At 41.6% G+C, this 20866-nt stretch overlaps 1 protein-coding gene across 8 annotated transcripts in view; it reads right to left on the bottom strand.

The window, feature by feature from the left end:
- The window catches only part of PSD3 (pleckstrin and Sec7 domain containing 3), a 429912-nt gene that overhangs the window by 112181 nt on the left and 296865 nt on the right, over positions 1-20866 (bottom strand). The window contains exon 1 of one of the 8 annotated variants that reach the window (XM_070408526.1): positions 3049-3392. The exons of the other annotated variants lie outside the window; for them this stretch is intronic. Within the exon in view, the coding sequence (XP_070264627.1) occupies positions 3049-3207 (159 nt within the window). The 5' untranslated portion in view covers positions 3208-3392. Of the gene's footprint in view, positions 1-3048; positions 3393-20866 lie in introns of those variants that run through there. 8 annotated transcript variants of the gene reach the window in all.

The following is a 20866-nucleotide window of genomic DNA, read 5'->3' as shown; positions in this document are numbered from 1 at the left end:
GGTAGAGACCTGGCAGCAAGAAGGTCTGCACTGCCCCCTGATGGTCAGGAGCCTCACTCGTAACTCTTCCAAGATCAGACCCTTCAACTGATGAATAACTTACATCAAAGTCAGACATGCATTCTCTACAAATGCATAAATATTCTTCTAAAACATCTTGACATTTATGTCCTGCTTCAGAATTTGATGTAAAGAATGTTATCTAGAAAAGAACAAAGCCACACTCTATCCAGAGGTCTTAAAAGGATTTAAAATACCTTAAAGAAAAAATAAGGCTACACAAGAATTAAATTGAAAAGAAAACAACATATTGACTGTGTTTCAGTAGTTTAAATAATATTCAATATAATCCACAAAGGATCAGAAAAGTCAGTTTTCTAAATTTAATATGAGAACAAGGAAAGTTTTTAAGATATTTTGCTAAAATCAAAGGCAAAAGTATCAATCCTTTCAGAAGTCCTTTAACACTTGCTTCAAATGAAAAACAACAACAAAAGAATAAATCAGATAGTGAGGAGTACGATGAATCGATATGCAAACAAATCAATAGCTTTTAATGAACAATAAAACAGAAGTTAGAAATGCAAAAAAATGAAAACTTTCAAGGAATACAAAACATGTTCTAACTCCAACTCTGACAAGAGGCAACAATTATTATGCCTATTCTAGAAGGAGCCAGCGTTCCAGAGAGACAACATTAAACCCCAGGAGCATATCACAAGTTAATGGACCCATTCCCTTCTTTGGGGGCAGGGGGAGGTGAGGGGTAATTACTTCTAATCATTAGACTAGACATGCATTTTGAATGAAGTGTCAGATAATCAAAAAAGTGTTATTTACATGATTAGCAGGAATACCGATTTAAGTGCTAAAAAAAGTACTACTAGGACTAAGTAAGGTGAGTGGGAATTCTGATAATTAACCTCTGGATAAAATGTGTACCCTGTGGACAGGAATATGTGTTGATACATATCTATAACAGAAGTCAGTTCACTACCTTCGGGGTACAAGCCTATAGTGTTTTTCAGTTTACTTCATTTAGGGAACAAAAATGCCAGTAAAAGATTAAGTTCAATTTACCTAATTTCTAGTCTAATGGGTTTCTATTAGCTACTTCCGGTGTTCAATTTTAAAAGACTACATAATCTTATAAAAAATATTTCTTGTGAGATATTGGGAACTTGGAGATATTCTTCAACACACATTCCAGAACTTATAGAGACCATATATGCCTCAAAAATATAATTTAAAAATAATTTGACTATAATCTCCAATATACCATGTGATGACCTATTAACCACAATTCTACCAGGAGTCTTTTATACTGTTGACTCCTAGCAATGTTTGCAATATGCCCAAAAAAGGCTTGGCTTTCTCCTGCCTGGATGCATATCAGAAAAGAACCTGTTCTGTGTAACAGAGGAGTCGGTAGGGACTTCTCATCTTGCATACATCCTAGATTCCAACATTAAAGTACACAGCCATGATTCTGGGTGAGTAACCTAACATTATGGTGCTTAGATTTCTTCGGGATTGGTGATAGTGGGCAATGGTCTGTTAAATTCCCCAAAGACTCTGACTGCATACTGTGGGTATAGTCCACATAAACAAAACCTTAAGATGCTTCTCAGCCCTCTGCATAGAAGCCAATTTTAGAGGCACGTTGAGAACCATGCCTACCTACATCTGGTTATTTAACAAGAGAATAAGCCACCCAGGTCCATCTCAGCAGGAGACACCGTTCACCACACCATAGGAGGTCACCGTTCACCACACCATAGGAGGTCTCGGAACAGTTTCAGTAACAATCAGCACATCCCCATGCAGGTCACAGGAACAGGGCTGTGAGGACACGTTTCTCCCTGAAGCTACAGCTTTTACAAAATACTAAGGAGGGAAGAGCTACAGCTGAAGGCATTCCAGCTAGAAAGTCTGCTAATGATTGATGGGGTTGGATCCCACTGTGTCATAATCTAAGGGGGTGGACAGGAAGCCAACATGTTTCTTAAAGTCACACTCAGGTATTTTGTCCCTTTCCCCCCCAATATTCTGAGGGGCACATGTCATTACCAAAGTCTTTCAATAATGTAAATGGCACAGCCAGGACTGGGAAGGTAAAAGCCATGTGTCACTCAGTGGGTCTGGATATAGAACCCCGGGAAGACCGAAATGACACTGAGCTCCACCTCCCGAGGCTTTTTCTGTACATCACCAAACCTCCAAATCTCCATCATAATCGTCTCCGTCTCCGCCAGAGTTCTGTGATCCTATGATTCTATTATTCCATTTTTAAACCTGTGGAGTGGGAGTGTTTCTGAGTACCCGGCTCACACAGATGGTGGTGGGAAGACGCTCAAGAATATGCATGTAGTAAATGCCCATTTCACTACGTAATCACTTCCTTCACATTTCATATGAACAGAGTGTCTATTATCCTACAGACAGGCTAAAAAACCCCCCACAAAACCCAGTGACTAACGGCAGCAGCTCAGCATCAGCACACATACATGTAAGGATCATGAAAGAAGAAACCCTTCCCAATGACATATACCTGAGGTCGAGGCTCTGAACAAGACAAGAATGGGGTGTAACAGGACCAGGTCACTGTATATCAGCTCCACATACTGGGGGGAGCGCAGGAGGGGAAGCAAGGGGAACTCCCTGAACCATAAAATCCTAGAGGATGTCTCTGTATCCCCGATGTTCTAAAAATACACGGCGCTGACAAATCATTTGACAACCTTTCTGAGACTAAAAGCAAGATCAATGTGCCATCCAACACTTTCCCATGACCATCTCATTCTGAGCACGGCTTCAGCCTTCCCTTCCAGAAACTGGCTCTTTACAAAACTGACCCAGGCCACAGCAATCCCTCCATCTGGAGTTCACATACCCCCTCCCTCCTCATCTCACTGACTATCTTAGAGCCATTTTATACACCTGACTTTCTCAGGCTGTCACTGAACATCAGACACTGGCAAGGACTGCATTGAATTCTGTTATCCGAACATACAATTGTCTGCATGGTTTAACATGGTATTTCTTTACCTTGGTCTCCTTAGCAGAAAACTCTGAGGAGTTGGAAATTTTCATAGACTTTGACCGGTGGGACTGCCGCCGGATAGAATCCTCCCGGGAGTATTTCACGGAACCTGAGGTCCTCACCCGCACCTTGCTGGCACTCTGAACACTGTTCACGCCAATCATTTCGGAGGCTGACTGGGGAAGGGGCTTGGAGAAATAAAAAGGCACTTTCTAAACGCTGCAAGGCTCTGATGCTGGAGGAGCTCTGCCGGGTGGTGCCTGAGCAGCTCAGAGCGCTGCGATCGCGTTAGCCGAATGCACACCAGGCTGCCTCCCCCAGCATCTTCAACTACCCAGTTTGCAGCCAGTCTGATTGTTCCAGGCACAGCTCACGTCACTGGCTGCGAAGAGGGAAAAAAATGCAATCCCACCCCTGCTACTCGGCTCTCTTTCTCACACACTCACTCACACACACACACAGACACAGACACCCCATATTCACACACTGGAACAAATGGCAACTGGCCAGGCAAGCAATTCATTAACATTACAAATAGCAACACTATTTCTCTGGTGATATTGTGCAGCAAGCTCATTAATGTCAACAACAAAACAGAGATACCACAAATAAAAGTCTCAAGTAATCTGTAAGGCACCTTGTGGGCGGGAGCAGCGATAAATTTCCAAAAGGAAAAAAAATACGGCTGGACATCAAAAGGCTCCATCAATTACAGGCTGGTAAGTGGATAGTAGCCACAAAGGCATCTCAATGACCATTTATTTTCCCCTTTCTTGATCCAGGCCGTACATTGTTTAACGGTAATTCAAACTGTATAGATTTCTGAATTAAACGTTTCTTAGAACCTTAGACTACTACAGCCAGATATTTAAACAGGAATTATGTCAGCTTGTAGGAGAAGTCAAGAATAAAAATGTTCCGCTGCCTCCCTGACATACTGAAAAGTTAAAAAGAAGACTGGTTGGTTAGCACATGTTAACTTTACATCTGGCTTAGGGGGAGACCAATAAGGCTAACGCAATCAATAAGGAGCAAGGAGCGTTCCCAAGGGCTATACATGCTGCCAGGGCACAAGAACACGGTAACCTTCTGAGGGAGAATTACAAATTGGAGATTATTAAGAGCCCAGACAATTTCAGCTCCTGACACATGAAGTTAGCTTGGGGCATGATACTCCGGATTGCAATGCCTCACTTACCCAACATCCCCAGGGTAGAGGGGGTCAGCCAGGAAAGCCTCCAGATAAAGGAGGGTTTAGTGACTGCATAAATAACACCTAAAAAGAGTTTGTAACATGTTCATCTGGGAAGTGTGTGCCAATCCCACCCCTCAAATCTGAACTTTTCTTTGATGTCTTGGGATCACAAGTTTTGCGTAGCACATGGCTGAGTCCTGAGCACTCTAAGGCATGCAGGGCTGTCTCCTTCTGTGGATGGGCCAGGCAAGGCGGTGTGTGGACTTGATTTTGTTTCACCCTCACATCACGGCTTCCCCCCACCCTCCTCTAGGCTTCTTCACTTTCCATCTCGTTTAAGTACTTGATGCTTCAATTCTGCTATAAGCAAAACAAAGACATTAACTGGTAGAATTTGGTCTAAAATAATGAAAGATAATAGGTTTTGGAAGATCTTGGGGATCTCCTCTTCTTTAAGAATGCACTGAGTTTAGAGTCTATGACATTATTTTAGCTTTTTTGAGGTACATTTTCCTCTCTTGACAGGTAATTTGAAGCAACCGAATAACTGCCCTTTAAAGTAAACTTAAAAAATTACCCTAGCAACTTTATACTTTACAAAGCATATAACATAAAGAATGGTGTAACTATAACATTATGATAAAACTGATCATTTAGAATATGCATAGTTCTAACTTAAACATATGATGATCCTGTAGGCAAATAGCTCCATTTAACATAAGTAAGTCTGCGGTAAAATCCTTGAAGGAGCTAACGGCAGAGTCAGATAGAAACGTAAAGAGGATTATGCAAAAGACATGGGAGAAGCCGCCTCCACGTGGCTATAAACACAGAGCACTGGTTTAAAAGAAACACATCTCTGGGTCACCTGCCAGTCACCATAATGAGAAACTAGAATATGTCTCCTAATGAACTTAATTTCCTTTCTCCACCAAAAGGGTTCACAAAAAGAATAAAAACCATGTGCTGGCATGCACAGAATGGAATCCGATACACAACTCAATTTCTGGAGAGTTTAGCAGAAATATGCTATCTTTACCCCAATACAACATTTCATCGTAATGTCGATGAGATGCCATAGGAATTTATCTCATGTTTATGTGAACTGGCCCATGGTAAAACTGATTTAGTTATATATCACTTCGCTTAAAGTTGCAGACCCTATTGACAACTCACTCTATGATTTCTTTGCCCAAAGACTGCCCAACTGGCACTATTCCTCGGTAATGTCATTACTAATAAAACACTGCCACCTGTTTAACCTGCTTTACAGAAGTAACCCGCTCTCTCACTGTGATAGCACGGCAGTTTGGCGAGGGGGTGAGCGATATTACAGCCCCCACTGCAGAGGACAAGTCAGCTGAGGAGGTGACGGCAGATCAGCATTCAGATCCTCACTGTAAGCCACCCCACAAACCACACTGTCTTCCACATACAATGGCCATTTGCATTGCCCTTTCCTTTTAAAACCAGAAATGCACCTTATTGCAGGTCAGGGAGATAAGCCTTCCTCCACCTTCCCCCTCTCTCTCTGTTCCAATCAAATGTGCACCTGGACGGAGCCAGCCCACAGCTGCAATGCCTCTAGTCGTCTAAGAATGAGCCACAGATGATGCCTCTACCTTATCTGAGTATGTCCTCAAGAGGAGTGTCAAGAAGAGGGCAGGACCCCCAGGCCTCAGGGCCTGTGCTGCTCTGGCTTTATCCCAATGACTTACACATAATTCTCACCACTTTCCAATGGCGCTGGCGCTGCCTCGTCAGCCAGGCCAGTTGATTCAGCCCAGGTTAGTACACTGGACTATAGCATCCACTCAATCCGCACAAGAAACACAAGCTCAGGTCCTTTCTGGAGCTTTCTTTATGACTCCCGTCTGCTATCCTCCCACCTGGAACTCTGTAGCTCCGCCCTGATCCTCCACATAGCTGGCTGCTCATCATTGGAGGCTCAGTTCAAAGGTTACCTTTTCTGAGGGACCTTCTCCAGTCATCCTTCCTGAAAGAGCCTACACCCTCCCCCCATCCTTCTCCATCACTACTGCTACCTCCCAGTCTGTGCAGCACTCACTGCTGTCGGACTTCACCTGCGTCTCCGAGCCTACAGCAGTATCCGGCAGGAGCAGGACCTCAAGCGCTATCTGAGGAATAAACACACTCCTCGAAGGTAGTCAGCTTCCTTCCCTTCTCTACTGAATTTCATGTCATTAAACTTAAAAAAAATTTCAACTTATTTTTTTTTTTGAAAAATAAAGTTCATATACAACGGTACAAGAGAGTATGCAGTGAAATTTAAGTTTTCTTCCCACACCAGCTTCCCAGTCCCTCTGCCCAGAAACAAGCACTCTTGCCAATTTCCTATGCACCTTCCAGAGATAATCCAGCCATGTGCTCTGGGGGAGTGAGTGTGCTTTTCCTTCTTATGGGCCATAAATGACATAGCTTCTTTGTTTCTTGCTACTTTCCCCTCATGAGCACACATAAAGCTACCTCACTCTCCTTAGTAGTTGCATGTAGTATTCCAGTGTGTAAATACAACATGTTATCAGGGTCTTATTATTGGATCCCTAGTTTACAGTCCTTTGCTATCCTAACTAAGGATGCAGTGACGATGCCTTCAATATATCACATCTTAAATAACATTTATTTTTCTAATTGTTCTCTGAACAAGTCTTATTTTCCTCCTTTTATTTCACGTCGCCCACAGTCGTGGTGTTAGGTACATATGGGGTTTGCAAGTAGATCTGAAATGAAAAAAAACACTTCAAAGGCCCACTGGGTGGCCCGTCCGGCCCCTCCTGCTCTGAGCGGGATGACTGTGCTTAGCTGCTGGCCAGCCTGTGCAGAGAGCCTGCTTGCTGGGAAACACAGACAGGCCTCCTGGAGCGCAGCAGCTGTTGAAAGTACAGAAATAACTGTCCATGGAAACTTCAGCAGAAAATAAAGGTGACTTCCACATCCAATTGAAATTGTAGGAGAATTTCATTATGCAAATTAATTAACTGGAAGACATCTCTTTCTGATGCTTTTTCTGACTGAGGACACATTTTAGTCCATAAACCCTAACAGGCTTTTAAAGTGTCCCAGTGAATAGAAAAACTCTCCAAACCTACCCACAGGGCAAGGTCCGGAGAAATTAGCTCAATGTAATACATTGTGTGTGTGCCTACAAAAGATTAGTGCTGGGGATATATACAACACCCACAGGATAAGGCCTGTAACTTCAGGCAGCTCGCGTTCAGTTGGGGGTTGGAGGTAGAAAGGACAGGGAATTCAATTGCCATAATTATAACAGTGATTGCCTTCAGGATATCAGTGAGCTGAAGACTTGCAGATGAGAAAGACAGGAGAGTATCAATGGTATCCAGGCAGATGCTTCCTTCCTCTAAGAAAATGTCATGGAACCATTAAACAGAAAACACTTTGAAGACTGGAAAAAAGCCAAGGTGGTAATGAATTCTAAATACCAATTGTCCAGAGGTACAATTAACACCTACATAGAAGGGCTAGGGGAGGGGAGAGGTGGGAGGTCAGGGGAGGAAATCAGCTTCAGTTTATTTTCAGAACAGAATGGTGGATGGAATATTCACTTAACTTAAAAGGATTGCATGGCTCTCCCTCGTTCTTTAGATCACACTGGTTTGAATCAAACAGAGGGAAGTGACAGCACGCTGACCTGGAAGTTGGAGTCAGGCGCTCACTGGGGCTTTCTGGCAATGACTGTCACATGGCCCAACGTCTCCTAGAAGCTGATGCTACTGTCACAAAGGCACTAATGAGTGATTTCTTGTCTAGATAGTTCATTTGCACTTAATCTCATCGGTAGAGTTAGAAGTGTCCTCAGAAATAATTGCTTAAATTTCTTCATTTTATGGATGAAGATTCCCCGAGACCTAGAAACATGACCTCATGACTAATAAGTGACAGAATGGACTTGTGTCCAGGTTTCCTAATTTCCGATAGATGCTGTTCTCCTATGTTCTTTGCTTCTTGAAGGTTAAACAGTCCACGGCCACACATCTTTTCCGACTGCAATAAGTCTTGGAATGGTTACCTTGAAATGGAAAATTCAATATGAAGAGACTGACTCCCGAAGTGAAATGGAGGCCGGCCACTCATATAACAACTGCAGAAAGGAGACTAAAATAATCAGTCTCCCCTTAGCTCAGGAACTGGTCGCAGGGTCCGGAAGAATGTGTGGCAGCTTCCTGACCCAGACCTGGCAGGAGTAAGGTATGCATCCCTTCGTTCTCTGGGTGCTATTGCTTTCCATACAGCAAGGTGACAGCAACATTAGTTAACTTCCCAGAGAACGATGTCTACTGTAGTCAGTGAGAGAACACAGAAACACTGAATGGCTTTAAGTATTAAAACCAGATAAATGTGCCCTGGCTGGGTAGCTCAGTTGGTTGGAGCAACACCCCGATGCTTCAGGGTTACAGGTTTGATCCCCAGTCAGGGCACATACAAAAGTCAACCAATGAATGCAAAAATAAATGGAAAAACAGATCAATGTTTCTCTCTCTCCCACCCCCCCCCCCCACTTCTTCTCTCTCTAAAACAAATCAATCAATAAAAAAATAAATAGGTAAGGTAGATAAAAACTTACTCCCTGTTTTACTTTTCCTGTCTTCTTCCAGGCTTTCCCAGCTGACACTTTTCTAGTCTGGGACTCATGCTGGACCCCCGCAGATGGTGGCAGCCTCCATGCATTTCGTGCTCAGACCCTGGGACTCCATCCCGACCCCCAGGTGGTCCATCCACATGAGCCTCATGCAGGCTCCCCTGGCTGACATCTGTGTTAAGGAATCTGAACTGCAACCCTGTTGCCACGTGTCATCAATCTACCACTTTAATGGATTGGACACGCCTCACAGACTATTTTCTGAAATTGGACTCAGATAATTTCTCCCAGATTAGACACTGGATCTGCTCTCTGGTCTCCTTATCCTCCGATCTCAGCCTAATGAACACATTTCACAGCCCCTCCCTTTTGTCCACAGACCCTTTCTGTAAAGGTCTGATAATCCTTCTCTTTATCCATCTCCTCTGGACATAAAAGTGAAAAGTTCTGTCCAGCAGTGGGGCTATGGGTTTCCTTGGTTCATAAATCGTTATCCAGAATGTAAACTAAGCCTGATTTTAATGAACAGTCACTGTCTCCAGTCATTGGCAGCTGGAAGTCAAAATCCCTATGACATGTTCTGCCTATGAGGCTACGTCACCTCACTCTACCAGCCCTCAATCCTGCCTGTACTATCACATGCTTTAGTGCCATCTGTTCCTCCAACATACAAAGCAACAGGATGGGGAAGAAATCTTTAAATAGAACCTTCTTACATTCAAAATTAAATAACATTCTTGAGGGAAAAAACACACCCTGTAAGCGTGAAATAGTCCCAAACTTGAGAAAACATCATTTTCCCTTCATAAACCAAAGCCAGTCATGTAAGACGTTTAGTCAAGGGTCATGTGTTAGATTGCTCTTTAGAAGTACAGGAAAATATAGAAGGAAGACTGCACCTGTGTGCGAGTGTTCATAAGACAATTCTTTATAACCAACACTATCACATTCAGCTCACACCTTTCCAAACTGTCACATGGAAAAAACAACACACAGAACCTTATCTTGTAACTATTAGTCTTTCTGGAGGGGTAGAAAAACCTGTCATGTATACCTGAGACACTATAAATTCTTCTCTCTGTGCCACAAGAAGGTACTCTGCATTCTACCCCCAAATACATACAAAATGCAAACACAGAAATTGTATCATTCCAGGGGCCCAAAAGCTGTTCTTCCAGTGAGTACACTAATAATTACAGATGGGATAAGTGCCAAGAAAGTATTCTGTTCCATAAGCCCACTCAATTCAATAATCTCTTTATAACATTTAGTGTCAATTCGACAAACATTCCCTAAGTGCCTAAGGCATGCCAGGCTCCGTGCCATGGTCAGAGATGGCTGCCCTTGAGGAGCTTCACACCAAAGAGAAATTATTATCCAAGGAAGAAACACTGCCAATCAAAATACATGACTCTACTGCATCACCCCTTCTCCCAAATGTGGCTAGAGCATGCCGCATGTTGCTGTCTCACTTTCATTTATCAGAAAGTCATCTAAAACCACACAATTTCATTTTCCATTTCTTTGCTTAGTTCACTTGGTAGTTTGCATCCCTTTCTTACCCGTTTCCATCAGTCCTTAATAATTTCAAGTCATATGTAATTTCACCAAAAAATGGTCACCAATGGTGCCACGTACAAGTAACTGTAAGCTGCAGAGTGCAGAGGACAAAACACCTGTTTAATCCTGTTCACCCTTGTGATTTCCCTCATTTACTCTGTTAGGCGCTAGAAATAGAATAAACAAAACCAAACAGACTACTGCTCTCACTGAGCTTATATTGAGATAGACCTTTATCAAATAATCATTAATTAGTAAATAATCAAATAATCCCACAGCAACGGTGAAACAGGACCTGTGCCCCTGCTATGAGCAGCAGCACAAGGTACTCAAGGTTTCCAGCAGGTTCTGACTTGAGCTTAAGTGCAGGAAGGCTTCCCCGAGGAAAGTAAGATATGAGGCTGAGGTGGGACTGAAAGATGAACAGGAAAGAGAGGGAACAGCAGCAATTGTAACACAACAGTAGTATCAGTGGCTGTACAGTTCCACAAGAAGCTGCAAAACTTGTTAATTTGGGGGCATTTTCTGTTTCGAAACTTATCCTTGGCTTTCATTCTCAAAAAGACAGTAAACCAAAGAGATGGTACTACATGGATGTTATTTTATCTTTTCAATCAGCAAGGTCTCCCCAGAATTCCAATCAAAGAAAAGAAACAGAGAGTTAGGAACAATTTAAATCCCTTTAATATCAACACTGTGCCTGGGGCTCCAGGTCATATCCGGGGGTAGATGGTCCAGTCGGGAGTTTGGGCTGGCACCAGCTCACTCTCAAGTAAACTGAAAGGCTTAGAAAAATCCTGGAGAAAATTCAGGAGGCTAGTCTTCTGTGAAATAGCTAAAGGCTACACTATACATGGGCATCGGATGATCAAACTGAGCCAGACTTTTCAAAGTTTGGAGGATACAGGGCTGTTTCAAATTCATTTCCTTCAACCAGCTGGTTACAGTACTGCCACTCCCAAATGAGTCCTTATCAACACCTGCAGGGTTTCTATGGAACCAGTCCAGCTGGAAATGTGCAACCTTCAAACAAAATAAGACAACAGATTTCTTAACACTTTCTGCCTCATCTAAATTTCAATGTGGCTAAGACCCCAACTGTGGCTTCTACAAGGTTAATAGCACTAAAGGCGGTGGGAAAGTGCCATGGTGAGGAACTGGCCTGTGTTCACATCTGGTTCCATCACTGACTGGATGTATCAAGTGGGATAAGTTACTTAAATTCTCAAAATCTCTATGAAAAAGGGAGAAATGTGACTCACTGAACATTTGTGGACTTGAGGCTACTCACAGGAACAACTTCCTACTTTAGCAGAAACCCCCACTGTGTGCCAGAGGTTGGGGGATGAATAGGACATAGGCTGGGCCCTGTCCTGTAGGCTAGGAGCAAACCCGTGTGACCTAAGCTTGGCCCCGTGATGCTCCCAAGAGAGTGACATGAAGACGCAGTCAGTGACAGAGCATCCCTGTTGTAATAGTGGCGGCAGCTGCTGTCATGACCAAATCTTTCCCATGGAAGCAACTTGGCATTTTCCTCTGCTGTCGGCCTTCCTTAGTTGGAACTCATCTTCCTCCTGTGATTCTCAAAGAGCCTCCCCATCCACCTCGTGAGCTACCTAATAACCTTCCAATATATGCCTTTTACCCTTAAGTTATTGAGAGTCAGTTTCCTTCTTTTTCTTCCTTTCTTTCTTTCTTTTTTTTTTGTAGTCAAGAATCCTGGCTACTACAACTGACATTATGGGAGATGGTGGAGAGGAAACAAAGATGAAGCACTTCGCATAACACCTGATATGTAAGTGGCATATTTGTGGTAACTGGGTAGTAAAGCTAGACGCTGATGCTCTGAAAGTCTTGTGAGTTTGAGATCTGCATATACTGCTGTCCGAGTTTGAGACAAACAATAAAGTAGGTGAAGCCAGAGCTTTACTTCAGTAACAAAGATGAAGAAGATCCTGGTACCTACCAATGTCCAAGCCACTAAACAGCAAATACTCATCAACAAAACATTCCCATTCTTGTACCTTAAACACCTACCCACCACTCTCACCCACCCCAACCCCTGCCAGCCAACTCTGCTCATCTGTTCCCACCACTACTTGCTCCCCAAGTCTCTGGAGAAAACATTCAACAGAACTCAAATTAATTAATTTAAAAGTAAGGTGACTTCTCCAGATGAAAGCTTTTTTCACTTCTTACCTAATTAAAATTATTATTTTAAATAGCCAAGATGTGGAAGCAATCTAAGTGTCCATCAATTAAGAAATAGATAAAGAAGATGTGGTGCATATATGCACTGGAATATTATTCAGCAGTAAAAAAAGAATGAAATCTTGCCATCTGTGACACCATGGATGGACCTAAAGGGTGTTATGCTAAGAGAAGTAAGTCAGACAGAGAAAGACAAATGTCACATGGTTTCACATACATGTAGAATCTAAAAAACAAAATAAGCAAACAATACAGAAACAAACTCAGGGATACAGAGAACAAATTGATGGCTGCCAGATGGGAGGCGATTGGGGAATGGGTGAAAAAGGGGAAGGGACTAAGAACAAATTGTCATATATAAAAAGTCAAGAGGATGTAAAGTACAACATATGGAATATAGTCAATAATATTGTGATAACTATGTGATCACTTCCTAAGTTATATAAATGTCTCGTCACTAAGTTATACACCTGAAACTAATATACAGGGAGGGGCAAAAGTAGGCTTATAGTTGTTCCTATGAAAAATAATACAATAATTAATAAATAATATAAGAATAAACTCTGCTTTTCACAAGTGTAACCTACTTTTGCCCCACATGTTAAATGTCAACTATAATTGAAAAATAAGAAAAATTAAGAAATTATTCTGATAAACAAAATGGTTTTCAAGGGATCTAGAGGCCAAGTATGTGGTAGAAAATTATAGCATTCCCTTAAAAATATTACCTCTTAGATATTAAAAACAATCCAATACACATTTTTATGTAGGAGAAACCAGAATGTGGAAACAGAGAATCTAAGAAGAATCGCATGAAGAAGGGACCAGAGCGAGGCAGTGCAATTCTCCAATTCTCTGGGGACTGAACTATCTGAGAAGACAGATCTCTAGCAGAAGGAAAAAGCCTCTTTACAAAGAACAGCAGAAACAAAGGCCTGAGGAGAGCTAACGTTACAGTGATCCCGAGATCACAACTGGGGCTGATTAGATGAAGGCTGACAATGCAAATTAAACCCTAATATCTCTGAGAGGATGCTGCAGACACAAGTCATTGATACCTGGCAGCTCCAATGAGCCCTGCAGACAGGAAAGTGCAGGCGTGAGGTATAAGAGTAACTGGTTAGCAGCATCTTTCATGTCTCCTGTCATAATACATTATAAACAACTGTAGAAGGTACCGGATACTTTAGAAACAAATAATTACTTCCATGTACTTTAGAAGACCCCTGAAGGATTTCATGGAACTAGGGGCAACTTCCTTCTATTCCCTCTTATGGAGCATTTTTATTATGTAATAATTGTTACACATAAAATAATACATATGTTTATGCAAGATACTAAACATAAAAAAATAAACACCCTGCCCTAGCTGGTTTGGCTCAGTGGATAGAGCATCAGCCTGTGGACTGAAGGGTTCCAAGTTCAATTCTGGTCAAGGGCACATGCCCAGGTTGCAGGCTCAATGCCCAGTAGGGGGCGTGATCTCACTCATTTATGGAATATAATGAACAACATAAACTGATGAACAAAAACAGATCCAGAGACAGAGAAGCATTGATCAGACTGTCAAACCTCAGAGGGGAACTAGGGGAGGGGGAGGGTAAGGGGGAGAGATCAACCAAAGGACGTGTATACATGCATATGAGCCAAACCAATGGACACAGACAACAGAGGGGTGAGGGCATGAGTGGGGCGGTGGGGGGATAAAGACACATATGTAATACCTTAATCAATAAAGTAAAAAAAAAAAAGGCAGCCAATCATTCTCTCTCATCATTGATGTTTCTATCTCCCCCCTCCCTTCTGCTCTGAAATCAATAAAAATAAAATATATTAAAAAAACAATCACCCTTCAAACTGCCGATATTTGAAGTAGAATATAACCATCATCATTAAAATTTCCTGGGGTCCATCCAACCTGTTTTGCGCCTCCTCTGTACAAACACTCTGGAAAAACAATTTCCATTATCTTATAAAGTTGAATTTGTCTTCCTTATGAGCTGGCAGTTCTTCCCCCAGGATTATGCTCTAGAAAAACTTACACATATGCTTCCAGAGATGAGTTTAAAAATGTCAGTGTTTGTAACAGGAAACAGTTCAAATAGTCAAATTAATTCTGCTAACTTCAGACAACACATAGCATATTGTCCCATGGTAAGGGAAGCTTTGTAATAGGAGGAGAGGATAATGAACATTCCTGTGTGGACCCTGCTGGGCTGCCCAGATGCCCCTTCAGCAAGGAGGGGCACACCCAGCCTCACCTGTCAGCCCCCTCTGCACTGCCCTGAGCTGAGGAAAGCTGCCTGGCCCAAGTTCACTGTTCCAAAGGAGGGATCATCTGCACCTGATGATGAATCAATGGCTGCCTGGCTCCTCCACCCACAGCAGGACAGATCTGAAGAGCCACCTCTGGTTCAGAGCTCCACTAAGGTCAGCTGAGGTCTTTGTTGATACTCCATCACCGTCCAACTTCTTTTCCTCTCTCCTCCACGGTTCTCCACCCCACCCTCCCTGGTATGATCTGGAGACTAATCCCTGAAGAACTTCCTATAAATTAATCTTTGACACAGAGTAAACTGCTCAGGAAACTTTACATATGCCAGAAACTTCACTTACATTATCACTTCACTTAATTCTTTAATCTTTATGACAAACACTATTTATTAGGTAGATAGTATTCATCTCATTTTACAGATGTGTTTCAGAGAAGTTGGCTATATTGCCTAAAGTTGTTCAGCTAAAATAAGGACTTGAATTTAGTGCTGAATCTACCAGGATCCTAAAAGCTGTGCTCTTTCTATTACTTTGTGTGACCTATTTTACTAAGCAGCACTTTGCTTTGCTTATGTTAGTATACATTCCTAGGAGCAAAGTGAAGTGCATTTCTTTTAAAACATCACTTACCTCAGGTACTGATGATAATTTCCCCCCAGAATGATCAAGGTTTTACTGCATTACGATAACATAGTATCACAATCACTCCTTATAAGTTTAAATAAGACTAAATATTTAAGCATCTTGAGCTAGTTCTAAGAAACCTGGCTCTACCACTTTTGCTCATTCTGACGAGGACAAGGGAGAGGTGTTCAGACACAAATCTTACTATCATTAATTTTGGGGACAAGTTTAGGGCAGTACTATCCAATAGAAATATAATGAAAGTCACATATATAATTTAAAATTACAATGAGTAAAAAGAAAACAGGTGAAATTAACCTAAATAAGCCTGATATATCTAAAACATTATCATTTCAACATGTAATCAATATAAAAATTTGTAGGATATTTTGCATCCCTTTTTCAACACTAAGTCTTTGACATCTGGTATGTATCTTACCTCACAGAGCATTTCAATTTGGACTAGCCATGTATCAAGTGCTCAACAGCCATTCGGGTCCAGTGGCTACAGTGCTGGATGACAGGCAGAGTGCTCAGAGTGATAAACAAAGAGCTGCTTACAAGATTTGAGCATTTCCAGTATTTCTACTATCCACTACCTTTCTAGCCAACAATAAAAGTTCTTGACAAGAGATAGGACTCATCATAAAAACGTTTTCTCAAATATGAAGCCTGTCTCCTTGATAATCTATTTAACAAGAGTGGCTTACAGAACACTCTGAAGAAATATTTCTTTTACTTATAGTAACTGAGGTCCACGATGTACTAAAACATCACTTCTTTGCTATTAGATTTAGACTGGAAACATTCTGTCTTCTTAGAGTATTCCTACATTTTTAAAATGCCTTAAATTGAGTTCCAAAAAAGGAACAAGCTACCCCCCTCTCTTCCTTTATCTTAAAATCCCCAGGTCTTAAGCTCTGTCTCTGATGACCTGAATAACCTCCAGCAAAAGTCCCATTTTTTTAAGGGGTCCTGCCTTCCTCATCTATAAAGTATAAGTGTTGGATGAGATAATCTCTACAGTTTCTTCTAGAATTAATACTTTTTTAAAAAATGTTGAACAAACTGTCTTCTGAAAAGCAACCAAAAATTCATTTCTTTGCTGTATTGCTTTTTCCTGGCTTGCAAAGGGGGGAAAGCATGTGAAGACCCAAGGAGAAACCTCACTAAAGCATGCTCATCAGGAAACGGATGAAAAGGTGACCTGGTGTGACACAGACACCCTTTTGTCAACCCAGGTCCCTCTTCTTCTCCTTGGCACAGGGTTGTTGCTGGGGATATCCCAGACTGCTGCTCAGCCCCACTTGCAGCTGGATGCCTACCAGTGGAAGGTGAGCAGAAGGGACGTGTGCCTCTTAGAGAACCAGGGTCCCTCCGCTCTTTCCCCCGTTACAAACCAGATACAGAAAAATGATTCCCTGGGATGATGAAGCCAAAGTGGAAGAGGCTGCTCTATTTCTGCACAAAAGGAAGCAACCTGCTCACCAGAACATCTGCCTTGGACAACTGGATAAGCAACAAACAAACTGTGTTTGAGCCATTATACAATTTGGGATCATTTACTATAGCAATTTAGCTACCCAAATCAATACACCTATTTACAATTAAGCAAGAAGGCCCAACATTTGGTTCTTCAGATTGCTTCCATGGTGACAATTCATTATATGTGGTAAAAACTGAAGCTTTAAACATTTAGTAAGTTGACTAATCTCCTAGTCACTTGATCAATTACTCTATATGAAGAGTGTTTCCTCAGAAATTTTTTGCTAGGATTTTTATAATTTCTGGAAAAGATTTCAGGCAGTGGAAGGACTACAGGGCAATGTATAATAAGAAAAAAATAAAAGGAATTGAAATGGTATGAAAGATAAATTAGTCATAAGAATCTTTTGGATAGGCATACTGAGATACAGAATGGGTGTGTGGTAAGATGGAACAATGCAATATGTGAAGCTTTTAATTATTTCCATTATTTAAACCAAAGTTCATTATAGTTCTTCCCAGTATTACACATTGCACATATTGCAACGAGGCCTTAAACAAGAAAAATCAAGCTATAGCTTCTGCTCTTATTTCTTCCTTTCTTTACTAGGCCCATTGGAAATAGTTACCTTTTTGAACTTATTCCCAAATATAAAATTTTCACTATAGGCAGTTAATCAACAGTAAAATGTTTGAAAACTTTTGACAGTGTGAGGCTTTTTCATTTGCAAAGGCATTTGATAGAATTTTTCTTTAGTCAAACCCTGCATCGTTTTTCAAGGGCAAGAATTATTTGAGAACAGGATAGCTCAATGAACTGGAAGGATTCACTTTAACTTCACTGAATATGTTATAATATCTAAAACTGACAATCATCTTTTGGGGCTCTAATATTAATATTAAACATAGGTATATTTTAAAAATATATTTTTGAGAGAGACAGAGAGAGAGATCAATTGAGAGAGAAACATTGATGGGTTGCCCACCTCCCCCACACCCCCCCCCCCACCCCCCGCAACCGAGCCACACCAGCCAGGGCAACATAATGTACCTTTCAAAAACAAGAATGAGATAGTAATGCAGCAACTCTTCCTGTTTCCCTTTGAAAACAGATTTCTTAATTTAATCATTTAATTAGATATAATTTAAAAGGTACATAAAGTCCATTAATTTATTATATAGGCTGTTAAAGTATGACTACTTTGGCACTTCTGTGGCTCTTAATGGAGCAGGCCTGCACCTTTATTCCCCCCTGTTCTCCACCCCCACCCCCGGGCCCATTTTCCTTGCCTCTCTGTCCTAAGCTCCAAGGGCCCTTCTTTGCCTCTGTAACTTGTTTACTGAGCCCATTTCTTCTTGCTAACTTCCTCTACCTCTGTGACTTTCTAAATAAACTTTCTCTTATAGTCTGAGTCTTGGCCCTGAAGTCTTTCTTGTCAAAACTCAAGTACTGAGGTTGCTGAACTGAGGTCTGGCCTGACTCTACCGGTCTAACACCTAGTGTTGTTTCACTCAAATGTACTGATAAATATTTCAGCATATATTTAAAAGATACCAGGACAGGCATCTGGCCTTCCTCTGGCTTCCTTATCTTTCTGCCTCTTCTCAAGCCAGTTGGTTACCAACCCTGCTGACTCCAGGTCCATACCCTCTCAGGATTCTTTAATGACCACTTCTGCTGGCACTGCCTTATTTTCTCTCTCATTTAGGCCATGAAAACAGCAGATAAAGCCCTGCCTATCTGCAGATTCAACCAAAGCCTTCCTCAGAATGGTCACATGCCCCTAGACCAGGGGTGGGCAAACTTTTTGACTCGAGGGCCATAATGGGTTCTTAAACTGGACCGGAGGGCCGGAACAAAAGCATGGATGGAATGTTTGTGTGAACTAATATAAATTCAAAGTAAACATCATTACATAAAAGGGTACGGTCTTTTTTTTTTTTTTTTAGTTTTATTCATTTCAAACGGGCCGGATCTGGCCCGCGGGCCGTAGTTTGCCCACGGCTGCCCTAGACAGACCCCAGGGAAGTGGAGGGGAGGAGTAACTCCTAACTGGTCACATGTAGTCATGATGGCAGAGTTCCCTGGGCCACTGATGGTTTAGGCATGGAGCTGTCACACTGTCTGACCAATGAGATCTTTGAGGAAGCATGGTACAGGCTTCTAATAGTGATTTCTTTCAACGATAAAAGGACATGTATAATAAAAAAATGTATGAATACTTTATAGGTTCTTATGAATAATCAAAAGAGGATATATATTTATATTAATAACTAGAGGCCCCGTACACGAAATTCGTGCACTGGGGGTGGGGGTCCCTCAGCCCAGCCTTCCCCCTCTCACAGTCTGGGAGCCCTCAGGGGATGTCCTATTGATGGCTTAGGCCTGCTCCCTGGCCGCAGTCTGGTCGCGGAGATTCGGAGCAGGTGCTCCGTGTGTGTGTGTGTGTGTGTGTGTGTGTGTGTGTGTGTCTGCTGGGAGTGCCCCCAGCTGCACTGTGGAGACTCAGAGCATGTGCCCCGTGTGTGTGTGTGTGTGTGTGTGTGTGTCCACTGGGGGCCTGCCCCCAGCCTTGCTGTGGAGGCTTGGAGCAGGCGTCACTCTGTGTTGATCTCTCAGACTTTGGGGCGAACCTGGGTGTTGTTCTCTCAGGCTCGGGGCCTCGCCCGGCACCTCCTCCTGAGCTGGTCGTGACCATTACAGAGTCTTGACCTCATTTACATATTACTTCATATATATATATATATATATATATATATATATATATATATAAAAAAAATATGATATACTTTCTATAGTATTATTGTTTCTTTGGATCAAGTTTTTAAAGATATAAAACACCATTTAAACAGTGTAAACATTGCTTAGCGGCTACTACACCCCAACCCTGTCATCTTCAACCTTTCTGCTACATTTCTAATAACGTGAAAACCATGTTTGAGAAAATCAACAATTTGCTTTGGGAGCTAAGAATAAGGAGAAGCACAGGTCTCCTGTAGGCCTGCAGGATGGAATGAATAAAGGCTTCTAGGCAGCTATAGGGGGCTATAATTTTATCATTAAACATAGTTACCTGTTTATAAATTATCTGAACTCTGGGGAATAAAGACTTAAAGAAACTTCATTTTATATAAGAATATTTAAAGGTTCATTTCCCCAACAACAAAAACAAACCATCAGGCCAGATACATAAAATGATGCAGAAAAGACAGTTTTCACTTGAAGAAAATGATGCCAAAGGTTAAACAATTTTCCCAAGACACCAAAAACAAGGGCAAAACAGGAATAGAAGCCAAGCTCTAGACCTTCTGACTTCAAAACCAGTGGATTTCACAACCTAACAGTTAAGATCAATCCACAGAATACTGCACCCTCCTCTTCTTCTATCTTTTCTTCCTTTCCTTCTACCTAGTACTAAAGAAAGAGTAGGATAGAAAGGGTGCTGGACTGAGATTAAAAACACCTGAGTGAAGTTGAAGCAAAGCCACGCGCCTACTACACAACCTTGGAAGAGTCCCTTCATGTCTCCAGGCCTCAGTTTACTCGTTGGTAGAGAAACTGAGGTCCTTGAAAATTTAAAGATCTATAATTTTATAAAATAATGTTTATACTATTTAGTTAAATACTATATCTAAAAGGATTCTTTCAGTCACAGGAAATGATATATATTCTGAGTTGGTATAAATAATTTTCAATGACAAAATAGTTTTATTTAGCTTGCTACAATTTTTAAATTTGTATATAGGAACTTATTTTAACAAGTCTGTGTGTGAAGACTGCACAACTTAAAACCCAGCATATAGCAAGAACCTCTCATACAGGAAAAAGCAGAATCATATTGATTATCAATAG

This window comes from Myotis yumanensis, unplaced genomic scaffold (assembly GCF_028538775.1).
Source record: "Myotis yumanensis isolate MYYU_CA2020_CCGP unplaced genomic scaffold, mMyoYum1.0.hap1 SCAF_3, whole genome shotgun sequence".
NCBI lineage: Eukaryota > Metazoa > Chordata > Mammalia > Chiroptera > Vespertilionidae > Myotis > Myotis yumanensis.
The sequence above is the reverse complement of the archived record's forward strand: the minus strand, read 5'-3'. Positions and strand labels throughout refer to the sequence as shown.